Source organism: Candidozyma duobushaemuli, assembly GCF_002926085.2.
Source record: "Candidozyma duobushaemuli strain B09383 chromosome Unknown A_B09383, whole genome shotgun sequence".
In the NCBI taxonomy this organism is placed as follows: Eukaryota; Fungi; Ascomycota; class Pichiomycetes; order Serinales; family Metschnikowiaceae; genus Candidozyma; species Candidozyma duobushaemuli.
In genome coordinates this window covers 863,909-889,988 of record NW_020289901.1, presented here as the reverse complement: position 1 = coordinate 889,988, position 26,080 = coordinate 863,909, and the positions used below count along the sequence as shown (strand labels likewise).

At 47.7% G+C, this 26,080-nt stretch overlaps 11 protein-coding genes across 11 annotated transcripts; 7 read left to right on the top strand and 4 right to left on the bottom strand. All coding sequences in view use genetic code 12, as the record gives it.

Moving 5' to 3' along the window:
- Positions 1–66: 66 nt before the first annotated feature.
- SUI2 (translation initiation factor eIF2 subunit alpha) lies at positions 67–966 on the bottom strand (the record flags this gene model as incomplete). The annotated part of the gene is made up of 1 exon (XM_025478985.1): positions 67–966. One exon carries the CDS (start codon positions 964–966, stop codon positions 67–69), a length of 900 nt encoding a protein of 299 aa, XP_025338458.1.
- A 780-nt stretch (positions 967–1,746) lies between these two features.
- Positions 1,747–2,885, top strand: CSK1 (mitogen-activated protein kinase; the record flags this gene model as incomplete). The annotated part of the gene is made up of 2 exons (XM_025478984.1): positions 1,747–1,983; positions 2,031–2,885. 2 exons carry the CDS (start codon positions 1,747–1,749, stop codon positions 2,883–2,885), a joined length of 1,092 nt encoding a protein of 363 aa, XP_025338457.1.
- Positions 2,886–4,560: 1,675 nt separating this feature from the next.
- CXQ87_000404 (uncharacterized protein) lies at positions 4,561–4,968 on the top strand (the record flags this gene model as incomplete). Its single annotated transcript, XM_025478983.1, has 1 exon — positions 4,561–4,968. One exon carries the CDS (start codon positions 4,561–4,563, stop codon positions 4,966–4,968), a length of 408 nt encoding a protein of 135 aa, XP_025338456.1.
- A 1,209-nt stretch (positions 4,969–6,177) lies between these two features.
- Positions 6,178–7,115, top strand: CXQ87_000403 (uncharacterized protein; the record flags this gene model as incomplete). The annotated part of the gene is made up of 2 exons (XM_025478982.1): positions 6,178–6,287; positions 6,347–7,115. The coding sequence occupies 2 exons, from the start codon at positions 6,178–6,180 to the stop codon at positions 7,113–7,115; spliced, it is 879 nt and encodes a 292-aa protein (XP_025338455.1).
- A 996-nt stretch (positions 7,116–8,111) lies between these two features.
- CXQ87_000402 (uncharacterized protein) lies at positions 8,112–10,018 on the top strand (the record flags this gene model as incomplete). Its single annotated transcript, XM_025478981.1, has 2 exons — positions 8,112–9,884; positions 9,905–10,018. 2 exons carry the CDS (start codon positions 8,112–8,114, stop codon positions 10,016–10,018), a joined length of 1,887 nt encoding a protein of 628 aa, XP_025338454.1.
- A 168-nt stretch (positions 10,019–10,186) lies between these two features.
- Positions 10,187–14,371, bottom strand: CXQ87_000401 (ATP-dependent 3'-5' DNA helicase; the record flags this gene model as incomplete). The annotated part of the gene is made up of 2 exons (XM_025478980.1): positions 10,187–13,675; positions 14,177–14,371. The coding sequence occupies 2 exons, from the start codon at positions 14,369–14,371 to the stop codon at positions 10,187–10,189; spliced, it is 3,684 nt and encodes a 1,227-aa protein (XP_025338453.1).
- Positions 14,372–14,856: 485 nt separating this feature from the next.
- Positions 14,857–16,374, top strand: CXQ87_000400 (17-beta-hydroxysteroid dehydrogenase-like protein; the record flags this gene model as incomplete). The annotated part of the gene is made up of 1 exon (XM_025478979.1): positions 14,857–16,374. The coding sequence occupies one exon, from the start codon at positions 14,857–14,859 to the stop codon at positions 16,372–16,374; it is 1,518 nt and encodes a 505-aa protein (XP_025338452.1).
- Positions 16,375–16,887: 513 nt separating this feature from the next.
- On the top strand, positions 16,888–18,117 carry APR1 (proteinase A; the record flags this gene model as incomplete). The annotated part of the gene is made up of 1 exon (XM_025478978.1): positions 16,888–18,117. The coding sequence occupies one exon, from the start codon at positions 16,888–16,890 to the stop codon at positions 18,115–18,117; it is 1,230 nt and encodes a 409-aa protein (XP_025338451.1).
- Positions 18,118–18,702: 585 nt separating this feature from the next.
- On the top strand, positions 18,703–20,514 carry CXQ87_000398 (uncharacterized protein; the record flags this gene model as incomplete). The annotated part of the gene is made up of 1 exon (XM_025478977.1): positions 18,703–20,514. One exon carries the CDS (start codon positions 18,703–18,705, stop codon positions 20,512–20,514), a length of 1,812 nt encoding a protein of 603 aa, XP_025338450.1.
- A 118-nt stretch (positions 20,515–20,632) lies between these two features.
- Positions 20,633–22,576, bottom strand: SSC1 (Hsp70 family ATPase; the record flags this gene model as incomplete). Its single annotated transcript, XM_025478976.1, has 1 exon — positions 20,633–22,576. One exon carries the CDS (start codon positions 22,574–22,576, stop codon positions 20,633–20,635), a length of 1,944 nt encoding a protein of 647 aa, XP_025338449.1.
- Positions 22,577–23,860: 1,284 nt separating this feature from the next.
- On the bottom strand, positions 23,861–25,246 carry CXQ87_000396 (uncharacterized protein; the record flags this gene model as incomplete). Its single annotated transcript, XM_025478975.1, has 1 exon — positions 23,861–25,246. The coding sequence occupies one exon, from the start codon at positions 25,244–25,246 to the stop codon at positions 23,861–23,863; it is 1,386 nt and encodes a 461-aa protein (XP_025338448.1).
- Positions 25,247–26,080: the final 834 nt, after the last annotated feature.

Genomic DNA, 26,080 nt, shown 5'->3' with positions numbered 1-26,080 from the left:
AGGTGCCAAAGATGAGCAAGTGCTGTAGCAAGATTAAAGAAGTAGAAAATGACGAAACACGAAGACTTAGTCCTCCTCTTCCTCATCGGAAGAGTCCTTGTCCTCGGCAGCCTTTCTCTCCAAAAGAGCCTGCAACTCGGCATCCTCAGAGGCACTGACGGCCTTAGGAGCCATGGTGATCTTACAGTTACCACCGCTGGCCTCGATGGACTCAGCGACCTTTTCGACGGCTTTCTCTAACAAAGCAACACCCTGGTTCTTGTCCAAAGCTTGAGTGGAGATTTCGTACAAAGGAGCGGCAATCAACTTGGCTCTGACTTGCATCTGTTCTGTGGAGACTGAGGTGGCGGCTTGCAAAGCAGTTTTGATGGCATCGATACCCTCGTAGGAGAAGCAGGAGACCTCAACGTCGGATCTGATCTTGATGGCAGAAGGTGTCAATCTGCGGCTAATGTACAATTTCAACTCCTCCAAAATTTCTGTGGAAGGAGCCTCGATACCGTCGAAGATGGAAGGATCGGTGATGGACAACTTAAAAGCGTCGTATGCGTGACCGTACTTCCTCAGCAAGGGCCAGCCCACGGTCTGATAGAGCTGTTCCAAGGAAACACCGTATTTTTCAGCACAGTGTCTCAAGATCGAGTGGACGGCCTTGGACTTGTTGTATCTCTCGTCGCACTTGACAATGTCCTCAGCAGAGACTCTTCTCTTGGACAAATCAATGTAACCTTTCTCTTTGTCGACTCTCAAAACAACTGCAACTTCGTTTTTGCCCACACGAATCAACTTTTGGATCGAACGGATACGTCTTCTGGACAATTCAGACAAAAGCACCATACCCTCGATGTTGTCGTACTCCAAAAGCTTGACGTAGGCACCCATCTCAGCGATCTCCTGGACGTTCACCATCACCACCTCGTCCACCTCGGGGTACTTGTTTTCGTAAAATCGGCAGTTTGTGCTCATGTTGGCGGTATCTGAAGCTTAACGATGAGTAAGTATGTGGAAGAGTATCTAAAATTTTCAGATGGTGTACTTCGCACGACACTCCGAATTGTCATACAAGCTACCAGGTGGGAGTCGACCAAATAAGAAAAGGAATTACTGATAATGATTCATTTGATGAAGCTTATCAGGCCATGATTTTCAAAGTTTTCTTTAGAGCGACGGCAGTGAGACCTCGTGGCATCGCATCGAGCACAGTCGAGGTAAGTACCACGACTCATGAGAAAAATGTTATGTGCTACGGAACATATACACTGCAATGAAGGATTATCTTCCAGGATACTACTTCACCTGTAATAATTTTCATTCCTTCGACAAATATGGTGCTTCTTGAACTTCCTTGTTTCGCAGCCACCCACTGCTCTGTGTCGCGTAGATGAATAGCCGTGAAGTGTTCCAAAGATGAATAAACGAACATATTGTCCAACTTGGTACCTACTTTGACCCAGCTTTGAACGTACTGTGCTTTCAGATGTCCTATATCTGGCCAACAGATTGAGTTTGTGGTCTCATAGTTGGACAAATTGATACCTGAGACTGGATCACCCCATAGAGAATGGCGTTAAGCCCAATGCCTTCCAAACTGTTCCAGTCCTTCGAATAACCTATGCTTAGAGCAGCCAAGCTTACTATGAACAAAAGCGGCCGACCACTGTTTGCCCACTTCCTCCTACTCTCGACCGCACTCCACTTGTAACCGTTTTGCAGCCATTTCGCAGCGGGTACAACCACTCTCTTTTCATGGCCGATTTCGAAACCTACAAAGACAAGGGCTTCCATGTTCCTCGGCGATACAAGATAGTCAAGGAACTTGGCTCAGGCTCGTACGGCACTGTCTGCCTGGTGATCGACACCAAGGACGACCGCAATGTCAAGCTTGCCGTGAAGAAGGTTTCCCGGATCTTTGAAAATCCAATCTTGATTAAACGGGCCATTCGGGAGCTCCGGCTCATGACCCACTTGCGAGGAAACCGCCACGTATGACTCACCTTGGAAAGCACATTCCGCCTCAGCACTAATACCAGATTGTCTCTCTTGTAGATGTACACTTCGTGAAAGATACATACCCTGGACTTTACTGCTTCCAGGAGCTCATGGATTGGGACCTCACCCACGTTTTGTTTCTGCCCATGCAATTGCTGGAATTCCACATCCAGAGCTTTTTCTATCAGATCTTGCAAGGCCTCAAGTACACCCACAGCGCCAACATCATCCACCGAGACTTGAAACCAGGCAATATCTTGGTTGATAGACACGGGACTTTGAAAATTGCCGATTTTGGCCTAGCCCGTGGCATCACCACTTCTCCTGCCGCCTCGTGCCCCATCACCAACTACGTCGCTACTAGGTGGTACCGAGCACCTGAGCTCTTGCTCAGAGAAAAGCACTACGGAAAAGAGGTGGACATGTGGGCAGTCGGGGTGATTTTGGGCGAGATGTACGGGCGGCGGCCCTTATTGCCAGGCAAAGACACCGTGGGGCAAATGGTTCGTATTATTGATTTGCTTGGTGAGCCAGACAAGAATCTCGTAAAGAAGCGAGGGTGGAAATTACCGTTGGGGAAAGTGCACCTTCTGTTTGGGCGCTTCAGTCCAGTGAGCTGGGGCGAATTATACCCATTTGCGCTGCCCGCGGGGGTTCAGCTTTTGGAGATGCTTCTCCAGTGGGACCCTGCTGCGCGGTTGACGGTCGAAGAGACCCTAGAGCACCAGTTTTTGGCGCCAGTGCGAGACCCTGCGGGCGAAGGAAGTGCGCCTGGGTTATTTGAATTTGGTCCCGAGGAGACATGCGACGGTATTCGGGCGCTCCAGAGGATGCTTACTCGAGAAGTGAGGCGTTTTCAGGGAGAGAGGAAGACGGGTCCGGTGAATTCGAAGTAGATAATGCTCGGAGAATGCAGACGTAGTTTGGAAGGGTGGTGGTATGTGAGTCTTGTGGAATGGCTGCGAAACTCGCGAGCCATTGAGTATTGGCTGTGAAGGAGCCTGGTAATGATAAGTTTTCAAGATGGATTAATTACAGTTGAAAGGTGGAAATCCTGGATTTTTGCGATGTTCAAGACCTTTGATCCTTCGAACGACGTTGCCTCGTTGGTAAGACCCACTACATCGAAGGTGCCCACTTCTCCATAGGTAGTTTCATTGCCTTGGCCACAAGTCTTTCTTTTTTTTTTTTTTTTTTTTTTTTTTTTTTTTTTTTTTTTTTTTTTTTTTTTTTTTTTTTAATAATAATGTATGAGAATTGACCCAATTCAATGGCATAAAATACGGAATATTTGAAAAAAGATGAAAGAAAATAGTCAAGTCGCCCCGTCGGTACTTCCTCTCCAGACTATCGCAGCTTCTAGCGTGCATACCGAAAGATCGTTTGCGCTTTTCTGCCCTCCAGGTGCCCCACTTCGGTAACGTAGAAACACACCTGGCGGTGGAAACTAAACTAGCCCATAACCAAATGTGGCATTTCAGTGTGGAAATCTCGATTGTAAAGCAATTGACCATCGGCGGTGTCCGGTACTCCAGCCCCTTGCCATGCCTGCAAACCACAGGGTCGTATTTCAGTTCCTTCAGCGCCAGCGCAGAGGTGCCGATTCCATCCTGAGCCCACTCCTCCTCAACACCCAAACCCCCATTTACTCGGCTGAAACTCTATTTCTGGGTCTCGCCGAAAAGCTAACGAGAATAAACTGCAAGCGAGAAGGTTAATAACGGTTTTGCGAACAATAGCCAAGACAAGCCACCGAAGGCCAAGGCCTTCGGCCCAAGTGTCAAAAGGTTGAAAAGCCAACCGACTGCTTCACCCACTAAACTGCGCCCCATGGGTCCCCTAGCCGTTGGTCCTGGAAACGTCGCAGTGGCTGCGAATCTGAATTGCCGGTTGCAACAGCGACATACCGGCTACGTCCTCGACAAAGCACAAAACGCCACATTGTGTTTAAAACAGATGCACACGCTGGTGGCTTGGGCACAAGTTCCGTTATTCTCTTTGCTGTACCTCAAAAGCGTATGTCGGGGTTCCACTGGGCCGAACGTAACTACTGCTTTCTCGGTTCTCGCTCCGTGACGTCAGGCCGAACAGGCTTGACCCAGACTCGAGGCAGATCCTGCAGGCCGCAAGCTAACCCGCTGTTTAGAAAATATTTCTGCCCGAGTGGCACCGAAATTGATTGAAACTCGCCCAGCCTTGCAATTGTGCACTGCTTCCAGTCGCAGATTGTCCAGCACGGAGGGTTTGTTCAGCGGCACCCTTCAAAACGTACGACACAATCAGACCAGACCGGGCGGACGCGGATGTCCGGTTTTGGCGCCAATTAGCAAAAACTTTTCCAGAAAACTGTTTCTCTATTCTTTGTAGAATCCCTGAAATTGCGTTCCTCGGGCCATTGCGAATCCTAGAGGCCCCGAGCGCCCCCCGCATAGCTGCAATCCTGTTCCTGCCCACTTCGCTGCCTCCAGCAGCAAATCGTCAACCCCACAGTCCCGCAGTTGTTCCTCGGCCTCGCGAAATGTTATAAAGACTCGCCCTGCCTCCCTGATTTACCCCATCCTCAGCACCACCATGGGTAAACACCACGACGACTTAGATATCATCAAATTCATTGTCAACTTCGAGGACGGCTCGCTGCGCGAGGTGCCAGTCGCAGACGTGGACGAGGTGATTGTGTCCATCCCCGAGGGCACCACCTACCAGATGTCAATTGTGTTCAAGGTGTCCAACAGAACGTTGAAGGGCTTGAAGTACAAGCAGGTTGTGAAGAAGGGCGGCATTCCGCTCAAGACCAGAGAGCTCTACATTGGCGATGAGTTCGCGCCCAGCGAAGAGTACCACACCAAGCAGTTTGAGAAGGATACCACCCCTTCAGGCTTCCTCTACAGAGGTAAATTCCCTTCGACGTCGACCTACTTTGCCGGCGACGAGGAGCTCTTCACCTCTGACTGGACTTTGGAGGTGACCAAGAAGGCCTGAGCCCGCATAGATTGAGTACAAATAAAATGAGACGATTTTGCAGCTATCCATTGTTGGCGCCAAGCCGTAGTCCTTGACACCGATCTCATTGTGTTCGGTATATTATGGTGCCATTATTGTACTTCCCTCGTGTAATTGAATGCTGGACTAAATCAATTGTATTTTGCCGGGACGAAGTTATCAGATTATTGTGTACGTGCTATTCACGCTGCCTTTTCGGGCAAGGGCTTAGGATGTGGGTTAGGAATTGACGCAGAAATGAGTGTCCCTGAGGCTTGGAATGAAGCGCAGAATTAGAAAAGTGGCATGTAGGATGTTGTCCAGGGTGATGTAGAGCGGCATTGTGGAGTCTTGGTCAGATTGCCCTGGCTACCCGAATATGTTGGGGATTATCAGAAGGTGGATTTAAAAAGCCCCTTCGGCTGTATTCGAAGATCTTGCCTTATCGGGACGGTTGAGATGCTACGGTTGAATTATTGCTTATGCGGAGACCAACACCAACTTGCAGCTGCATGCTTGGGCTGAACGTAACATATGGCGACAGAATGTTAGAAAATGTGAGGATCTTCAGAAAAAGTGAAAATCTTCAATGCCGCAATGTTGGTAAGTTGAGTCTCGTTGTTTTGAACAAGATTGCTGTATTGATTAGTGCATCATGCTCGCTCCTAATTGAGCCCATAGCCATGCATGACAAGTGCAATTTGGCAATCATCCGACCATGATCGTAAAAATGCAGGCAATCAGCTAATTAGATTAACGAAACGAGTTTGTCACGCTCGTAAATGATGGGTGTATTTTGGCCCACAGATTCACCACAATGCATTCAAAAGCATGACACAAACGTGTGGTATACTACCCGGACTAGTGGTTGCAAACTCCTTATCGGAGATCCCGCACTAGATTGGCTGCAAACTAGCACGCTCAAAGAAGCCCGCAACGTCCCAAGGGCTCTGAGCTCACACTCTAAACAACATATCGTTCCACTCATATGCTTTAACTTACTTCAGTATTTTGTCCCTTTCGCTATAAAATTCAAACGGCGCTGGCATTGGTCTACCCGGAATTCGATATACTGCGCGCACTTGCCTCACTTACCTCCAACTCCTTACTACTCTCTTTCTCCAACTTCCACAGCAATCGCTCAGTTCACCTCAGAATCAAATTACCGTTAACCTTCTCCTTTCAAAAACCTCAAGGCTAAAAGAATTCATGTCCGTCAGACCTGCCACCCACGCTGGATCGTGGTACAGTGGCGACGGAACACGACTCAGGAGCCAGATCGCCAAGTACTTCGCCGCTGCAGCAACCGTGACCTCCCTGTTCCTGGAGCTAGAATACTAGTTGGTCCACATGCTGGATACACCTATCTGGGGCCTAGACTCGCAGAAACCTTCGCTGCGTGGGATACTCTGAAGGTCCGCAGGGTCTTCGTGCTCGGACCATCACACCACGTCTACTTCCGCCAAAGAGCGCTAGTGCTGGCGTACGCCGCTTACGATACCCCTATGGGCCAATTGCCCGTTGATACCGAGGTTTGCGCCAAGTTGTGTGCTGGTCTGCTGGCGCCGTTTGGGTACATGCTGGAGGCCGTGGACGATGATGAGCACTCGTTTGAGATGCATGCACCCTTCATAGCCCAGAGGGCCCAAGAGGCCGGTGTAGAGGTGAAGATCGTGCCCATTATGATTAGCGGACTTTCGCCAGAGTTGCGAGAAAAGGTCGTGGCGGCATTGGCGCCCTACATGGAGCAGGAGGAGAACACCTTCGTCGTGCTGTCTGACTTTTGCCACTGGGGACGCCGCTTTGGGTACACTGAATACGTTCCAGGGCAGGATCTAGCCCAATGCGCTGAGTATCTGGCACGTCGTCGTGGATCGAACGAGATCTGGCAAAGTATTGAATTTTTGGACCGCCTGGCCATGGAGATTGCCCTGGGCGGAAAGACCAAGTTATGGGATGAGTACATCGAGGAAACAGGAAACACCATCTGTGGTCAGAAGCCGTTGGGTATTGTCTTGCGGTTGTTAGAGAGAGGTGGCTCCGGCGGTGGAGGCTTCAAGTGGTTGGGCTACTCACAGAGTTCGCAGGTTACAGATCCACATGACTCTTCGGTGCTGTACGTATCAGGGTATGCTGTCGTTGGGTAGACTCAGTTCGCTTTACTTTGTGGTTTACAACTACATCGGACTGCAGTCTATCTTATCGCGATGATGCAGAAGCGAGACTGGATCTGCTTTGGGTGTGGCAGATGGCTTTGCCTTTAGTCGCTTTGGAGGCGCAATCGATGTCTTGATTGATGAAATCTGAAATGACTTTGAAAAAAATGAAAGCAGTTCTGAGAAACTTCGATGCAATGTAATGGCTACCATATTTCTTGTATGGCTAAATTGTGATTCGAGTCCTCTTAAAGGCTACTGTCATTTTGAATATCTCACTGTTGTTCCAGGAGGCAACCAAGTGCTCTACTCAGCTTTAGTCGTCAGGTAGACCATGTGTCGCAGCTGCACTGCTTGTGACTATCTAGTCAGATAGCAGCGCCATTCAATCGCTATATAAGGTCAATTGACTCAAGATTAGAATGTCAGTATCAGTCGAGTCTTTCTTTTCCATCGTGAGTGTCTCATTTTGAGTGTCTCATCCGTCATACACACTCTTCAATGACGAAAGATGGACCAAACACAGTTCCTTTGCGACATACAAGGAGCTTATAAGCAATTTAGCTGGACATTTCTATATTATTCGTTCCTTCACCGAAGCCGTTAAAGTGGCTGCTTACTCCAGTGTAGAGCCAACCTGCCAGGCTGATATACAGCCAAGCAGGTTCAAACTAATCAAGGACAAACGCCATCTGAAAGTTAATGCAAATTGAAGAATTGTAAATTTTCAAAATCAGCATAAAGTACACCCTGGCCCACAGATCATAAGCCGGCAACTCCGGTTGGCTGCAAAATGTGAGATCGCAGCATCCTGGCACTCACCCTATTCTTAAAAACTTCTCTATTTCAGCACGGCTTCTTCTGCCCATAAGAACATCCCAAAACATCAGTTATCGTCAGAATCATCTCGTCTATGGTGTCCCATTGAGCCCAGCTTATCTACATATGGGACGCGCGAGCCCTTTTTGAAAAACACCTAGATCAGCCATGAGCGATGCCAAACTCTTCGGTAAGTGCAAGTCCCAGGAGCTTCGGGCTGAGCTAGAGCAGGCCAAAAAGAAACTGAAGCCGCAAGCGAAAGTCAAACTTGTGCTTAAAAAGGCCATTTCCAACATCATCCTCCATAACAACGAACTAGCCCACTTGCTTGAGGATGTCTCGGCACTTATGACCATCGACGACTTCGAGGTCCGCTCGTTGTGTTCCCAATTCATCGCTCACTATGCTCCATTGGATCCTGGCAGGGCGCAGACTGCTTTGAAGTTCTATGAGCGATTTGGAGATGACCATAGTGCCAACATCCGTGCATTGGCTGTCAAGACAGTTGCCCTGGTGAATGTTCCAGAATGGATCCAGCTCGGTTTACCCATGTCAAAGCGTCTATTGCTTGATACGACGCCACATGTTCGTACATCGGCGGCATTTGCTGTGGCCAGGTTATACCAGCATGATGAAGAGAGAACCACCAAATACGGGCTTATCGACGACTTGAACGAGCTCTTGTACGACGAAAATCAGGTCGTTGTGGCCAATGCCCTAGCAGCTTTGAGCTCAATAACAGAGTCTAACAAATCGCTTCAGTTGACGATAGACAAAAACCATTCTGCCTCTTTGGTCGATGGCCTCAGCTCAGCCAACGAATGGCGAACCGTATACCTCCTTGATGCATTGATGTCTTTCGTGCCCCAGGACTCTAAAGATGCCTTGTCTCTCATAGAGGTGGTGCTTTCGTGCTTGGTTCACTCCAACTCTGCAGTCGTACTCAATGCGGTCAAGGTGATCGTATACCTAAGTAACTACGTTGAGGGCCCCGAGGTAGTGATTCCTGGATTGGCCAAGCGTATTGGGTCGTCGCTCGTTTCGTTGCTCTCAAAACCTCCCGAAATCCAGTTCTTGGTGCTCCGAAATGTGATTCTCCTTCTACTCGGCAAACGTTACCTCCTCGACGTTGAGGTGGAACAATTCTTCTGGAAATATGACGATCCCATCTACGTCAGAGACACAAAGCTTGAGATTATCTATCTTCTAGCGGACGAATATAATGTCGGGGTTGTTTTCCGTGAACTTGAGGAGTATGCGACAGAGATCGATGCTAATATGTCAAGAAAGGCTATCAGAGCATTCGGTAATCTTGCAATCAAGCTTGAGGTCACAGCACAACAGAGCGTAGACACACTCATCGACTTGTTGTCTGACAACGTGCCTCACATTGTCCAAGAATGCATAGTTGTATTGAAAAACGTTCTTCGAAAATATCCTGGACGTTTCGACTATGCTATCGATCCAGCTGTCCGCAATTATGAGATAATCGAAGAAAGAGATGCTAAGGCTTCGATTTGTTGGATCGTTGGTCAGTACTCAGAGCAAATTCCGGACGCCCAAAAGATTATCACTTCATTTGTCCTGTCGTTCAACGATAGCCCATTGGAGGTACAATATGTTATTTTGACAGCTGTGGTGAAGTATTACGTGAAGTTTCCAAGCCAGGGAGAAGGACCGCTTCTCAAAGTTTTGAAAAAGGCCACTGAGGTTTCTGATAATCCAGATGTTCGAGACCGTGGCTTCTTCTATTGGAGAATGATAACCAATCCTGTAAATGCGGGCACAAATGGTGACTTCCAGAAAAAGACAAAAGAAGTAGTCATTGACCCCGAGCCATTAATCAGCTCAGAGAATGAAAACATTGACCCAACGATTCTTGAAGAATTGGAGCTCAATATCGGTACACTTGTGTCCGTCTACCTCAAATCTGTCGAGCATGTATTCAGACTAGCTAAAAGAAAGCTGCTTCCTTACTCCTTAGCTTTGCAGCCTCGTCGAAAAAACGAAACACCAAGGCCATCATCAAGGCCATCTATACGCCAACATCAGCTGCAATCAAGTGTTCCACGTGAACATAGCAGTAAACCATTGCCCCCAGTGCAGAGAAAAGCAAGTGCTGGTAGCAGTGTGGCGAGTTCGCATGGACCTAGCAGAGGCAACTCCGTCACGGACAATGAAAAAATGTCTCTCGGGAAGAGACTAGGAAGAAGGGCGACTCGACTTGTCAAAAAATCGTGAGTCTAGTCCTTTTCCTCCTTCTTGACTATTACATCTAACTTCCGTCTAGCCTTTCTGATGTCCGTGATCTCAACATCAGGAGCAAACTTAACGTGTTGGGCTGTGCCCACAATAGTCTCAGTGTCAATCTTTGGCATATTCGGCTCCGGGCCATCAGACACTTGACTCTTGAGAGTTTCCAAGTCATATCCGATGAGTGCACCAAGGATAATAATTGCGGCTGGTTTCGACATGACAAGCATATTTTCCTTGCAAAATGCTCCCGTCACACACAACGGGCAACCCCAATCGCATTCACATCCGTTTACACGTTGGTATGTGACTTGAATGATCTCGTCAATGAATTCAAAGGTTTTAGCTGATATGCCTGTTCCTTGTGAGCCACCTTTTGAGTCATGAAAAATGAGTCTTGCAGGACGCTTTCTCCGAGACTGCCTTGAGGCGAACTCTTTCTCTGGAGCTTTGCACTCGGTGGATAATTCGGCATCTCCAATAGACGATGTCCATCGAGCATTTGGATTGGTTGTAGCTCCACCGGTAATAAATAAGGGAAGTATATTCATGATTGCATGCTGTGCAGCATGAATACCGCCTGCTGGATTGAGTGATTTCTCTTTTATGGCCTCAATTGCTGCTTGGGGAATATCAATCCAGAGACCACGGGATTGTAGTTTGATTGGAGGGTTTTTGACCTCCACGACATCGAGGATTTCGCCTTTTCTGTCGACTTTAAAATATCCAAATACAATGACAGTAGTCTCAATCTTGCCAAAAAATACTGGGATGTCGGAGGCCTCTTCCATTGTTGGTGGATGGAGCTTTTTGACCATCTGGATCTCCATAGGATCGACATCAGAAAAGTCTCGCTGCTGAGTATTCCATGTCACTTTTACCCTCTCAACCTTGGCATATTGTCCCTCAAAATTGAACTCTTTTACCAAGTACGGAAACCCTTGGTGAAGGAAAATGCCACCCTCATATAGAGTGAAACTCGTTCTCACTGCCTCCACCTCCTCAATGACAACATTTCTGTTATTTGTGATGTCAACCACTGCAAACATGATATCATCTATTGCTCGAAGACTCACCTTCTCGGCAGGCCACGGAAGGTAACGGGGATCTGTTCTGTAATACCCCGTATCGTCTTTGTTGAGCTTATCTTGACATAGCTGCCTGAAGGTTTCGTTCATCTTTTCTGAACTATGGGGTGAAAACCATCGCAAATCATTTTCTAGATGTATTGGCCATTCAAACGCAGCACATTGCAAATGCATAGACATCACAACTCTGTTCAGACTTCCATCTAGGATTCCCTCGACACAAAGATCCTCATAAGTGTTTTTATCTAATACTTCGTGAGGGTTCTTGAGGTAGAATCTATCTAGCGGGTTGGATCCACAGACGAGAATGGCCAAGCTACCCTTCGAGTTTCTGCTTCTACCAGCACGACCGAATTGCTGATGCAAGTTTGACTTCAGACCAGGAAACCCACAACTTATCACCACATCCAAATCTGAAAGATCGATACCTAGCTCCAACGCATTTGTTGCAACGATGGCTCGAAGCTTACCGCTAAACATCTTTTGTTCAATAGCACGTCTATCTGTTTTTGAGTACCCGCCTCTATAAGACATGATATCGTGCTCGCTAATCGTACTCCATTGTGGGAATTCGTTTGATTTGATGAGTGTTCTGCATTCCTTGATAACCAACTCGCAGACTTCTCTTATGGGGCAGAACAAAATGACTTTGATGGAGGGAAGCATGCAAAGAAGATGAACAAGAATTTTAGCCAGCTCACCAACCACATGTTCCCTTGGAAGAAATGCCGATTTTATTGGAACTTGAGCTTTGGTTGCCAGCTTGAGTTTTGACTGTGGGATTTCTCGTTGCCCTTTTTTATTCATCATTATCGGAGGCTCCCATAGGATAAGCTTCTTCTCAGAACTGGGGCTTCCATCCTCATGAACATGAGCAATTTCTTCATCGTCTGGAATTGCGCAAATCGTTCTGAAATGTGATTCTGGATCCTTTATGGTAGCAGAACAAGAAATATACCTTGTATGACTGTGTTGATCTAGCTGAGCTTTCAAACGATTGAGACGAGCCATCACATATGATACATGGACACCGAAAGTTCCCTTATAAACATGGAGCTCGTCGATAACGACGTATTTAAGATTTGTAAGGAACTCCGTCCATCCACGCCTTTCATCTGGAGCTTCAATCGCATGGTTTGGTAAGATAGCTGCATGAATTGCATCGGGATTCGTGAAAATAATGTCTGCATAATTCCTAATGAATGGTCTATCCTTGGAGGGAGTATCACCATCGTATGTATCAACGGTTATTTTGCGATTCTTTTGAGGCAAGTGGGAAATGAGCTCCGTCAAATGTCTTTTCTGATCCTGTGCCAAAGCTTTCGTTGGGAAGATAAACATTGCAGTCGTGCTTCTCCTATGGCTATTTAAACCACTATCGCAATCATCAAGAATATCACTCAACACTGGCAATTGGTAAATAAGAGACTTACCCGAACTCGTAGATGTACTCACAATGACGTGCTTCTGCTCTGATAGAACAGCCGATAACGCTAGTGTCTGATGTGTGTAAAGTCCACCTTCTATGGCATCAATACCCTTGTAGTCCCAAAGGGCATCAACCAAATTACCATGGAGTAGCTCCGGATCGAGGCTTTTGTATCTTGCTTCCCGTTGGGCTGTAAGAGTGGCCACAGTGGAAATCTGATCTCTGAATAGAGGTTTCATGTTCAAACTTTCTAGCATCTTATCGACATCCGGTTTCTCGCTGGACACTGAATCAGTATTTCTGACTGTCATCACCTCAACAGGATCGCTTAGATGTGAGGGCTCTGGGATGTTTTTGACGTTTCTCTCTATGAGTACTTTGAATGGCACACCCTCTTCAAACTCCTCTTGGGTGAAGCCTTCTAAGAACTCATCAATGCAAGCCGAGAAAAATTCATTTCTCCCAGCAATGATTGCTCTAAGCTGCTCTTGTGAAAGCAGATCCATGCTCAACTCGTTTGTACTGGTGAAAAATTTGGGTGGCAGTGGCGATTTCTTTGCCTTCTTCCACTTATCTTTACCCTTAATCACAGCACCAATTCCCCTGACCTTCACGTCACAGAACTCGAAAACAAGAAGCTGCTTTTCTGGCTTGTTAGTATTCTGTCGGCTCACGGCCTCATACGCGTCATCTATGGATCTGGGTTGATTTTGATTAAGACCGCCTTTGGTACGCTTAAAATCCACTCTCTCTCCAATGAGTAGTTGGTTTTCGTCGATGTAATCGAACGTTACCTCTCCTTCTGGTAGAAGGTCTTTTATTATCTGGAGATCAATCCTGGAGATATCGTCATTGAGCTTCTGGATATGGTCGAATGTTGGGATTGTCTGACGCGAGAAGGACGCCAAAAACGTTAGATGGGTATTAATGAGTGCAAACTTTTTATAGAGCGAGGTGAATGGCTCGGGCCATTGCATGGAGGCTGAAAAGGGTGGAGTGATGCAAAAGAGGGAGGGTCCTTGATGTGTGAGAGATGCAGGAGCAGGTTTTGCAGCCAAAGCACAAGACTTGCCAAAACCAACCGTTTTATTTAACTAAATTTAAGCATCACAACAGCCACCATCAACGTAGTTTCTAACGAAAGTGGAGGGGTCTTTGCAAATTGCGTTGGAGCATTCGTACCTTCCGTTGTAATCCTGAAGAGCTGCAGTGCAGCAATCGTAGAACCCCCTAGTACAGTTATGTGACTCACCTATCCAGCAGGTATGAGGCAGGCAGATTCCTGATTCAGCGTTTCCCAATTCCTTGTTCTTGCACTGTTTTTCAAAAATTGAGAACGAAGCCTTGCCAGCTTGTACCAGATCTACACTGGCTGTAGGAACCCCACGATCAATCGAAAATAAGCGATTTCCCGAAAATAAGTCATAGACAAAGTGTTTTTGGTCCTCAGGAAAGTAGATTACAGCACGGTGGCCGTCAAAGTCCTCGTTGCCCACTGTTGAGTTGACATATGAAAGGCTATAAGCACCGGAGTTGTACACCATATGGCCTTGAGACACAGCAGACTTCTGAACTTCACTCAAAGCATTAAAGTCGAGTCCTGGTAGTGCCAGTGCTAGGCATATGGCAATGAAAGGGAGTAGATTCACTGGAAGCATTGAAAATCTAGAAAAAAGAACGGGTTGGGAAGAATTCCCAGTGCGCTAAGCCCGCTTGGACATACTATTCAGGAAAGCTTTCACAAGACGCTAGAGAACGACTCAAAGTCGGGGCTCAAAGTCGGTTTTGGGGTTTTTTCAAAAAGGCCTTTCACTCGTCAAACACGCTGAGCGCCTAAAGTAGTAACATCATTCACTGCTGCGACCGAAGCAATCCGTATGTATCTCCTGCCCAGCGATCAAAACCGAATCAAGTGAGATTCTTTCAGAATACCAATGACTTTGAATATATATGAGTGAACTACTCGAAATGAAGGTGACATATTTTAACGACCAAAAATAAGAACGAACGTTTTCTGGGCATTGGGCTTCTGGTGCCTGGGACCGATGGCTGTGTCTCCTGCACAATCGCTAGCAATCTCCCCTAGCAAGAGTGATTGCAAAATGATAAAAAGGGCCCGCTAGCATTATTTTCTCAAATAACTATGGGTCTTTCAAAACTTGTCGACAAAATGAGAAACCACTCGGTGGCTTCGGTCAATGCGGCCGATCCACCGGTGGACGCCGGAAAGGCTCCTCTGAAGAAGCAGATCTACAGAGCTAGGTACAACTTCGGACCCAACTTCGGTGCCGTTTTTGTGGGAGAAAAATGGATCTTCCACCTGATCTTCCCAAAAGGTGCAGAAACGGAACTCCAGGCTGCTGAGGGCAACATCAAGGAATTGGGTGTTGACGGAGCCAGAAAGAAGTACGAGAAGCACTGGAAGAGTTACGTCAATGATGACGACTGGGCCTGGCTTCACGATAATGGTGTGACTGCCATCAGACTTCCAATTGGCTACTGGAATATCGACGGCGGTAAGTACACCAAAGGCACCAAGTTTGAGAAGGTCGCTGGTGTCTACAAGAACTCCTGGGATATCATCAAGAAGAACTTCATTGAGCCGGCAGGCCGTTTCCATATCGGTGTTTTGATCGATATTCATGGATTGCCTTACGGTGCCAATGGCAACGACCACAGTGGTGAGACCAACAATGGTAAGGCTGAGTTCTGGAGCAAGTCCTCTGCTCAAAGCTTGATGATTGATGCCCTCAAGTTTTTGGCTGGTGATATTGCTCGATATGAGAATGTTGCTGGTATCCAGATCGTCAACGAAGCCGAGTTCTCTGACAGTGCCACTAAGCAGAAGAAGTACTACGCTGACGCCATCAATGCTATTCGCTCCGTGGACAAATCTGTGCCTGTCGTGATCTCTGATGGTTGGTGGCCTGACCAGTGGGCCAAGTGGGTCCAGGAAAACCAGGACATTGGTACTACCATTGGTGTGGTTGTGGATCACCACGTTTATCGCTGTTTCGATGGCAAGGATAAGAACAAGGACCCCAACCGGATCACCAAGGATTTGGAGGGAGATCTCCTCACCAACCTTACTGAAGACGGTAGCGGTGTTGACTTCATGGTCGGCGAATGGTCTTGTGTTTTGGACGGCCAGCTGTTTTCCAAGGCTGGTTTGGACCCCAACGACTACGGCAATTCCAAGAGAGCCGAGTTTGCTAGCAAATACGGAGCAAAGGTTGCCGATCTCATTTTCAAGCGTGCTGGCGCTGGTTGCTACTTCTGGACCTACAAGTTTGAGTCTGGCAACGGTGGCGAGTGGGACTTCCGTCAGCAATTGCACAAGGCCTTCTCTCCACCAAAAATCAGCGTTCCAGACGAGAACAAGTTCAAAGAGCTTCTCAAGAACAACTTCAAGGCCCACTCGGACTACTGGAATTCTCAGAATTCTAAGGAGAAGTACGAGCATGACCGCTACAAGGAAGGTTTCACTGTCGCCTGGAACGACAATTTGGCGTTCGCCAAACAGGGCTCTCTTCTCGGGCGCAGACAGGCGCTTAAGAGTGCTCGTTTGAAGGAGCACATTGATGCGAAGGGCAAATCTAAGTTCCTTTGGGAGTGGGAGCAAGGCTACGATAAGGGATGTGAGGAGTTCAACAATTTGTAAGTTGGAGTTACGAAGTTGCTTGTTTGAGGCACCTGATAAATGGCTGCGAAAACCGATAAGCGGCTCCGAGGTGGGCTTATTGATAAGCCCACTGCGGCTCTTCCCCAAGCAATTTCGACCTTTCCAAAAACCATTAGTATTTTTGATTACCTAAATAGCTAATTTTGACGCCAGTTTGACGATATTGACGAAATTGTAACAACCGATAACGGGACCAACTCGGCTCAATTGGGAAAGGTGATTATGTGGTGCACGGGTGTCATGCCCACAAGGTTGCGCTTCACGAGCCAGCCAGGCCATCTAACCAGACCACAGCCATAAGTCTTGCCTTCGAGAACAGAGAATTGTTATCTTCAAGTATTGATATTTGCAATTGACCCCTAAAAACAGATAAATTCTTTCTCGGTATAGGGGCAAATGGTAAACACCTGGTAAACACCCGTACACCACCCCTGGGACAATATATGACCCCCGCCTCGCCACACTCTCACAACCACTCTCTTCCTTTCACAAATGAAGTTGACTACCACCCTCGTTGCTGTGGCTGCGGCGCTTCTCGGAGCGACCGACGCCAAAAAGTTTTCCACAAAGCTTAATAAGATCCCCGTCGAGGAATCCTTGGATGCCTTCAGATTCCTGGAGTACACTTCGGCTTTAGCCCTGAAGTACCTTGAGACCTACGCTGCTGCTGGCTACGGCAACTCCGCTCAGGGTGGCCAGAACTTGGCTCAGATTCCACTCGTTCCTGAGGGAGGCAAGCACGAGGCTCCTCTCACCAACTACTTGAACGCCCAGTACTTCACGGAGATTCAGCTCGGTACTCCAGGTCAGACCTTCAAGGTTATCTTGGATACTGGCTCATCCAACTTGTGGGTTCCATCGAAGGACTGCAGCTCTTTGGCCTGCTTCTTGCACAGCAAGTACGACCACGACGAGTCGTCTTCTTACAAGGCTAATGGCTCCGAGTTCTCTATCCAGTACGGCTCTGGTGCCATGGAGGGCTACGTCTCGCAGGATACATTGTCCATCGGTGACTTGGTTATCCCTAAGCAGGAGTTTGCCGAAGCCACCTCTGAGCCCGGCTTGGCTTTTGCTTTCGGTAAGTTTGACGGTATTTTGGGTTTGGCTTACGACACCATTTCCGTCAACAAGATTGTGCCACCAGTGTACAATGCCATCAACCAGGGTCTCTTCGAGGCTCCTCAGTTCGGTTTCTACCTCGGTGACACCGATAAGAACGAGAACGACGGCGGTTTGGCCACCTTCGGTGGTTACGACGAGTCTCACTTCAAGGGCTCCCTCACCTGGTTGCCCGTGAGAAGAAAGGCCTACTGGGAGGTTTCTTTCGACGGTATTGGACTTGGTGATGAGTACGCCGAGTTGACTTCCACTGGTGCCGCCATCGACACTGGTACTTCCTTGATTACCTTGCCATCTGCCTTGGCTGAGCTCATCAACGCTAAGATTGGCGCCACCAAGTCTTGGTCTGGTCAGTACCAGGTTGAGTGTGACAAGAGAGATGACTTGCCAGACTTGACCTTGACTTTCGCTGGCTACAACTTCACGTTGTCGCCATACGACTACACCTTGGAGGTGTCTGGTTCTTGTATCTCCGCCTTCACACCAATGGACTTCCCTAAGCCTATTGGTGACTTGGCCATCATTGGTGACGCCTTCTTGAGAAGGTACTACTCTGTTTACGACTTGAAAAAGAATGCTGTTGGCTTGGCCCCAGCCAAATAAGCAGTTCGATAGAGGCTCTGGAGCTTAATATACGTCCTGGTTCTGTTAGCATTGTAGGCTTAAAGTTAAGCGACTGCAAAGTCGCGTGCGGCTGTAGCCAGCCTCCTCCGTGTGCAAATGTTGGGGCACATCAGAGAGCGAAATAAATGGATGAAGAGAGATCAACAGAGACTTGTTTCAGGTATATCAATTTAAAATGACTTCATTTTAAAATAAACCTCATCTCTCTGCCTTGAATTGATTTTTACGGGGTAGTCTGGATGGCTGCGAAAGGCTGGCGTATCTACAAAAGAACGTCTGCAACGGTTTCTTCGATCTAATAACATTCTGATAAACAAATATAAAAATAGAAAACAAGCCCAAGAGCTTATTGGTCGGTTCCCTCCCAAGCCACCCCTTCGTTCACCCCTTCTCCATGGTTATGTCCTTTTTCCTGTGCGCTGCATAAAGTGCTGGTACTTTCCAGATCGGGCATCACCAGCCAGCTGGATCACCATGATTCAAATCATGATCTAGGAACAAATCTGGAAACCGCATTTTTCTTTACCACGTTTCATCCTCCAGCATTCTAATAGCATTACCACCATGAGCACCGCCTCTTCAGAATGGAAGCCTGTGCTCACAGCCAAGTCTGAGGCATCTGACCGTACGGTCTCTGATGTCCTTACTAGTGAACTTCTTCGTGAAAACCCTTACTCCAGGGAACCAAAGACCTCGTCATCAACACATGAAAGACTTGAGGTCCAGACAGACTCTTCACAGCTGTCCATGCCAGCATTGTCTTACTACCAGTACAGCACATATGGGGAACTGCCAGAACCCAAGAACAAGGAGCTTCCCAACAAGCCCCCTGCTAGCGGCAACTCCAACATGATCGACAGAAGGACCCATCTCCAGCTTCATAGTGGCCCACTTCACCAGGTGCCAGAACGTTTCTCCCAATACATTGCAGATCCTCCCAAAGCCTCCGGGTCCCACAGATCGTCAAGTCTTTACAGTGACCGTCGTGATATTTCTGATTCCATGGGATCCCAGGCCACCATCTTCTCCACCAGAGAGGACTCGTTGAACCAGAGGTCGAAATCCAAAATCAGAAACAGGGCCATGTTGAGACGGAAGCCTACTAAGGCAGGTCCTGATTACGGTAAAGATGCATCACTGGGTCTCTTTAGACGCAAAGCTGTCCGCTCTAAAGAAGGCTCCATAAGCTACAGAATGAAGCTTAGGCTCAGAAAAATGGTTGCAAAATTGAAGGCCATGAAGCACTGGCCCAAGAGAATCCACGCTTTCGTTACCAGAAAGAAGGCAACGCAAAGAGCTACAATGAGATCAAACTCTCGCAGAAGCCAAAAGGCCAGCGGGCCTGCGGTTATTTCTGCCCCTCTTAAAAACCCGTACTTGGGCAGCGAACAAGGCGCTGCTAAGGTCGAGGGACTCACTGCCGATCTCAAACACATGGCTGGCCATGATCATCATGATCGTTCGGCACCAGCACCTGAAACCACCACAGTTGCATCCCCAGTATCCAAACCAAGCAAAGACGGTAAATGGTCGCATCTTTCCAAGTACATCAGTGAACAGCAAGAACTCAGCAGTCCAGGTCTGCTCAAACCTTACAATTCGAACGCAGCATTTTCAGACCCTTCGGCTCCTCAACCTCCTCCCCACACGGTCTCTGCATCCCTCGAGAAGCAGAAGATCCAGGTTCTTTGGAAACGCTACTTGTCAAATGTGCTCGCTCAGAGAATCCAAATACGCCAGGAAATCACATTGTTCCAAGCCCTCATGGCGGGCCAGAGCGTACCATCTATGTTGAAGGGCAGCCCCGAGGTTGCTTCTTCTTATAACGCTAGCATTGTGAAGGGAGGTAGTGAAAGAGGTACCAATTCTTCGCATCTCGGTGATCCAGTTTCTCGTGCCGGTTCTGCTGCCTCTAAAAAGGTGCTTGCAAGAACAATTGCAGAGTCAGATGTTCCAGACGATGATGACGCTGTTTCTCTCGTTTCCGTATCCGATTCCATTTTATCGGATATCGACAATGTTTCCTTGCCTGAAGAGGTATCCGACTGGGAGGAGGACTCTACTGTTGAGAAGCTTCACCAGACTCTCAACCGCCGCTCTGTGCTTGGCGAGATGTTGGACTACGAGTCCGACGACGCCTCTCTGGAGTCAGGCTCCTCCGTTTACCTGAACCTGTGTTCCCAATCTGCCACTGAATCTGCCATAATCAAACGCTACGGTACCCTTCGGCGCAACAGGTCTAAGGCCACTACTCCAGGACCAAGAAGATCTGTTCTGACTCCTCCAGTTGCCACTCAAGCCATGGTCCAGGATATCGAGCCCCGCCTTCTCCCAAGGTCTTCAGGCATCCATTGCAACTTGAACCAAGCAAACTAAATAGCATCTCATCATTTACATACTAACTACACAAATTGCCACATGAAAGGTTAATTACAGCAATATATACAAGTAGCAGACCAACACCGGCCCACTTTGAAGCTAGTCGTCAATCATCTTATTTCTGCTCGGAAGACTCGTTGCCGTTGTTGCCCTCGTTGTTCTCGTTGTTGTTCTTGTACAACTTCTCGAAAACCTTCAAAGACTCGTTCTGCAACTCCTCGGTCTTGTTCTTCAACTCGGTTGGGTCAACCTCCTCACCAGACTGGGCCTTGACAGCAATCTCTCTCAAGGAAGCAATCTGCTCCTTGATCTTGTCAGCGTCAGCAGCGTCAATCTTCTCCTTGAACTCGTTCAAAGAGTTCTCGGTGTCGTTACACAACTGATCGGCTCTGTTGGCAGACTCGATGGACTCTCTCTTGGCCTTGTCAGACTCAGCGAACTTCTCAGCATCCTGGACCATCTTCTCAATCTCAGAGTCAGACAAACCAGAAGAGCCGGCGACGGTGATAGAGGCGTCCTTGTTGGTGGCCTTGTCACGAGCAGAGACCTTGATGATACCATCAGTGTCAATGTCGAAGGTGACCTCAATCTGAGGAACGCCCTTTGGAGCTGGTGGGATACCAGACAAAGTGAAGTTACCAATCAACTTGTTGTCTCTGGTCAACTCTCTCTCACCCTGGAACACTCTGATCTCGACGGAGGTCTGACCAGCAGAGGCAGTGGAGAAGATCTGGGACTTCTTGGCTGGGATAGTGGTGTTTCTAGAGATCAATCTAGCGAAGACACCACCCATGGTCTCGATACCCAAGGACAATGGGGTGACATCCAAAAGGACGACATCCTTGACCTCACCGGCCAAGATACCACCCTGGATAGCAGCACCCATAGCAACGGCCTCGTCAGGGTTGACAGCCTTAGATGGGTCCTTGCCGAAGATGGACTTAACAGTCTCCATGACCTTTGGCATTCTAGACATACCACCGACCAAGATGACCTCGGAAACGTCGGAAGTGGACAAACCAGCGTCCTTCAAGGCCTTCTTACATGGCTCAACGGTCTTCTTGACCAATGGCTCGACAAGAGACTCGAACTGAGATCTGGTGATCTTCTGGTTGATGTGCTTAGGGCCAGAGGCGTCAGCAGTGATAAATGGCAAGTTGATCTCGGTGGAGACGGTGGAAGACAACTCAATCTTAGCCTTCTCAGCAGCCTCTCTGATTCTCTGGATGGCCATTCTGTCAGACTCCAAGTCAATACCGGAGTCCTTCTTGAAGGTCTCAACAATGTTTCTGACGATAGCAATGTCGAAGTCCTCACCACCCAAGTGAGTGTCACCGTTGGTGGACTTGACCTCGAAAACACCGGCACCAATGTCCAAGATGGAGATATCGAAAGTACCACCACCCAAGTCGAAGACAGCAACAACCTCACCGTCCTTCTTCTCCAAACCGTAGGCCAAAGCGGCGGCGGTTGGCTCGTTGACGACTCTCATGACGTTCAAGCCGACAATCTTACCAGCGTCCTTGGTGGCCTGTCTCTGGGCATCGTTAAAGTAAGCAGGACAGGTGACAACGGCGTTTTTAACGCTCTTACCCAAGTAAGCCTCAGCGGTCTCCTTCATCTTGTTCAAGACGAAACCACCGATCTGCTGAGGAGAGTACTGGGTACCACGGGCCTCGAGCCAAGCATCACCGTTCTGGTGCTTGGTGATCTTGAATGGCACCTGCTTGATGTCTCTCTGGACCTCAACGTCCTCGAATCTTCTACCAATCAATCTCTTGGTAGCGAAGAGAGTGTTCTCTGGGTTGACAACAGCCTGACGCTTGGCAGGGATACCAACCAAACGCTCGCCCTCCTTGGTGAAAGCGACGATGGATGGAGTGGTTCTACCACCCTCGGAGTTTTCAATGATCTTTGGGATCTTGCCCTCCATGACGGCCACAGCGGAGTTGGTGGTACCCAAGTCAATACCAATCACAGGGCCGCCAGGGGCACCGTTAGACTGGTGGCGCACGAAACGCTTGAACGCATTTTTGGCGGAGTTTCTTGCAGACAACATTTTGATGTTTGTGGTAGAGAAGGATGTGTGAGGTATATATATACGGCACACTTGCTAGAGTATGAAAATTTTGTGGGTTACCCGGCGCGCGCCCTGGAACTTTCCAGAAGAGTCAGCATCCTTGTCACCCTGACCTGGGCACCAAAACAGCGATTCTTTAAATTCCAATATAAATAACGAGTCTGTGTCATAGCCGAATGGATGGCTATTGTGGTCATTTCTTGCCCCCGTGAGTAGAAAGCACAGATCTAGGAAATGGGTGCAAAAACCGATACCGCACTAACTGTGGCAAGAGTGACTGCAACTGCCTTTACCGGTGGCAACGATGATACCACTAAAAAACTTTAGAAAAATTATTTGAGCAAAAGAATTTTAAATGTGATGAGAGGTCTTGAAGCTGTTTCAGTATTTTGTGTCTGATTCGAAGGTGTGGCCGAATCCGGCCCGGTGAGACAGATATATCCGAACTGTTGTGCGTTAGATGCCCTGAGTTGCTATTCAGTGCCTACCATCTAGCGAAATACATAGCCTCTCAATCAGCCACGTAGCTACTCAATTGGTTGCTAGGGTATAAAGGGTTGTGCTCTAAAACAAAACCTTTTGATAGTAATTCATAAATGGAGATGGATTTTGACAAGGCTGGGTGTTTTGGGTGCAATGAGGTAAGACATGAGTCTGGATCACAATTATCGGTAGTAGTAAATATGGTTGTGAGATACAAACCGACCTCAATCACAACTGAAGAAATATACGCCTCTGGTGTACTTAAAGGTTTGCATGAAGCTAGACCAGTGTCTAGGAAAGAACGTATTCGAGTTTGCTCTTATGCGTGAAAATTGATGATTTAAAAGTGTGAATGAACTTGTTTATTTTATATATGATAAAGCTAGCATTATCTAAGTTGAACTCAAAATAAAAAGAGAGAATAAACAAGGTTCGCTATGAAACGGCACAATAATTCGTGGTAAAACCGCCAGCGATGATCTCGAACTACTATACAACTCGAATGCTGGCAAGGATGTCTTGAACGCTTCCCAGGTTTATCGCTAGATAAAGCGTCCAAAACTTTATCGGTAAGAAGCACACTTTGTGAACAACATTACAACGATACCCAATCCTTCATGAATTCTAAACGAAAGTATAAACATAATACAACCTACATTACAAAAATTGGTGACTCAAACCAGTCCCATAATACAATACATTGCGAGACATTCGTCTCACATTAGCTCATCACCGGCCACCAGTGAAAGCACCCGTTGTTTTCGTGGTTCTTCAACCTTTTTACTCGAGCAAGTCACGCGGCAAATTTCCATTCATCACCCATGTAAGTGATTTTTCACCACGGAAATCCTCGATGTATTGTATGATATCCATCGCCGATTTGCCATACTTGGCCATTCCACGCTCGATGGCATCACAAAGCTTTTTCCTTCTCTGGAATCTCTTCAGCTCTTTCGAACGAGAGTCTCCTCGCCACTCATGCTTGCCGAATCTCTCATCCATTTCTCGTAGTGGTGGCTGGCCACGGAACCCTCGTGTGAACTCATCATATATATCCTTCACAGTCATGGGGTTGTGAAAAAAGTCCACAGAGATCTTTGGTTTTTTCCTGCCGCCCATGTCATCAACACTCACCACCTCAAGCCCTGGAATCAGTACCAAGCTATCTTTGGAGGTGTCCGCTTGTTGTTGCAGCTGTGATTGTTGAGATTGCTGTTGCTGCAGCTGCTGCAGCTGTTGTGGTGTTTGCTGTTGCCTCTGCTGCATGGAAGCCAGGCCTCGTTGTTGTTGATGCTGTTGGTTTTGATCTTGTTGAATAGATGCTTGCTGCATTTGCCTCTGTTGTTGGGCTTGCAGCTGATGTGCTTGCTGTTGTTGGGCCTTTACGCTATCGGAGTTTCCGTTGACCTTGGCGTACAGAGCCCGTTTTCTCTTGCCACCCTTGCCCTGTGCCAGGACGGCCGCCTGGGCCACCTGGTGGAGCTGAGGGTCCATATTGTTGTTAAGGGAGACACCCAGAACATCAACGACACCAGGAACCTGTACCATATTGGACAGTTGTAGCGATGGAATAGCTGCAGTGACGTCGTGAACTGAATCTTGAACGGACTCGTGCACTGTATCGTGGACGGAATCATGGACAGAGTCGTGAACCAGCTCCGGTACCAGATCATCAACCAGCTCATGATTATCGTTAACATTAAATGGATCGCCCTCCTGGAGCGACTGTAACAGATTCACTATGGACGAGGTGTCCTTGTTTTGTAGCACGTCGGATAATAGCAGGGTCAACTTTTCAATTTTCAGATTTTGGAAGTCCATGACGTGGCGGAAGTACGCAAGCTCCTGGCTGAGTGTGGCCACATCATTCTCCAATTTGGCGACGTTGTCATTTATCTTGCTGAAGTTCTCTTGTAGAGGCATAAGCTGGTTCATGGCGCCGTACTGGGGGTTGTGGTGATGCGGAAGGTGCATGTGGTGGTTTTGTTGAGCGTGGCTGCCATGGCTATTGACATGATTATTGTGGTGCAGACCTCCTTGAAGTTGTTCCGATTCGTCTACCGGGGAGACATCGCCAACACCAGATGCCACCGAAGGCTGAGACCTTAGGGCGTGGTTAAGGGAGGAGGTGCCCAAGGAATTGGTAGCTAAACTGGTCGAATTCATTGGACCCTGGGTGTTGGACTATAGTACACTAAGGGTGTGGCTGGAACAACGCTTTTTTTCGAGTTGTAGCAAGGGGTGGGACGTTCTGAGGGTGAGGTTAACTAGCTTTTTGATTTCGCTATATCGCGAAGGTGCCTGAAGATTGATTTGTTTCTGTGCACGTGACCCCGGTTTTAAAATCCAGGGTTTCCGGATGTTCTACATTTTAAGATTGTTTGTAATTAGAAGACTTTATGTGGTGACTGATTTTACGGTGTTTTTGGGTTTCAGTTTCAATGTTGCGTGGCTCATCCTCATGCTCGGTGTACCGGGCAATGCGTTTTTTCTGTCTGGCTATTGTACTGTTAAGGGACTGAAAAATGTTGTCCAGAATGTGAAAAAAAGGCCATTGAACAGCTGCATTGGAGAACAGGGATGTTGAGCATCTAAATTCACAAAGTTGGCCTCTACAAAAAGGCATTCAGGATTTTCCATAATCAAGGCCCGATACTATGAAGCGCCTCGAGCTCTCCAGGACCCTGTGCAGCCCCTTTCTCGAGGCTTTAGGACTTATTTCCAGAACGAGGTATAAATCGAAAACTCTCGCATAAAACTTCACAATGCAAAATCAGCTATAGATTCGATGTAGAGGTACTGAGACTGGTAGTAGATACTGGGTTGTTGGAGTGTGCTGCGTCGGAGCTTAAGCGGTCCTCAGCGGAGACACGTATACTTCCTCCGAGCTGTTCTTTAGTGAGCAATTAGATACAACCGGGCACCAGTAAACGAATGAATAGTTTGTATGTTGAGTTTTTTTAAGTTGAGTCAATTTTTAGGTCCGCTCTAATATTTATA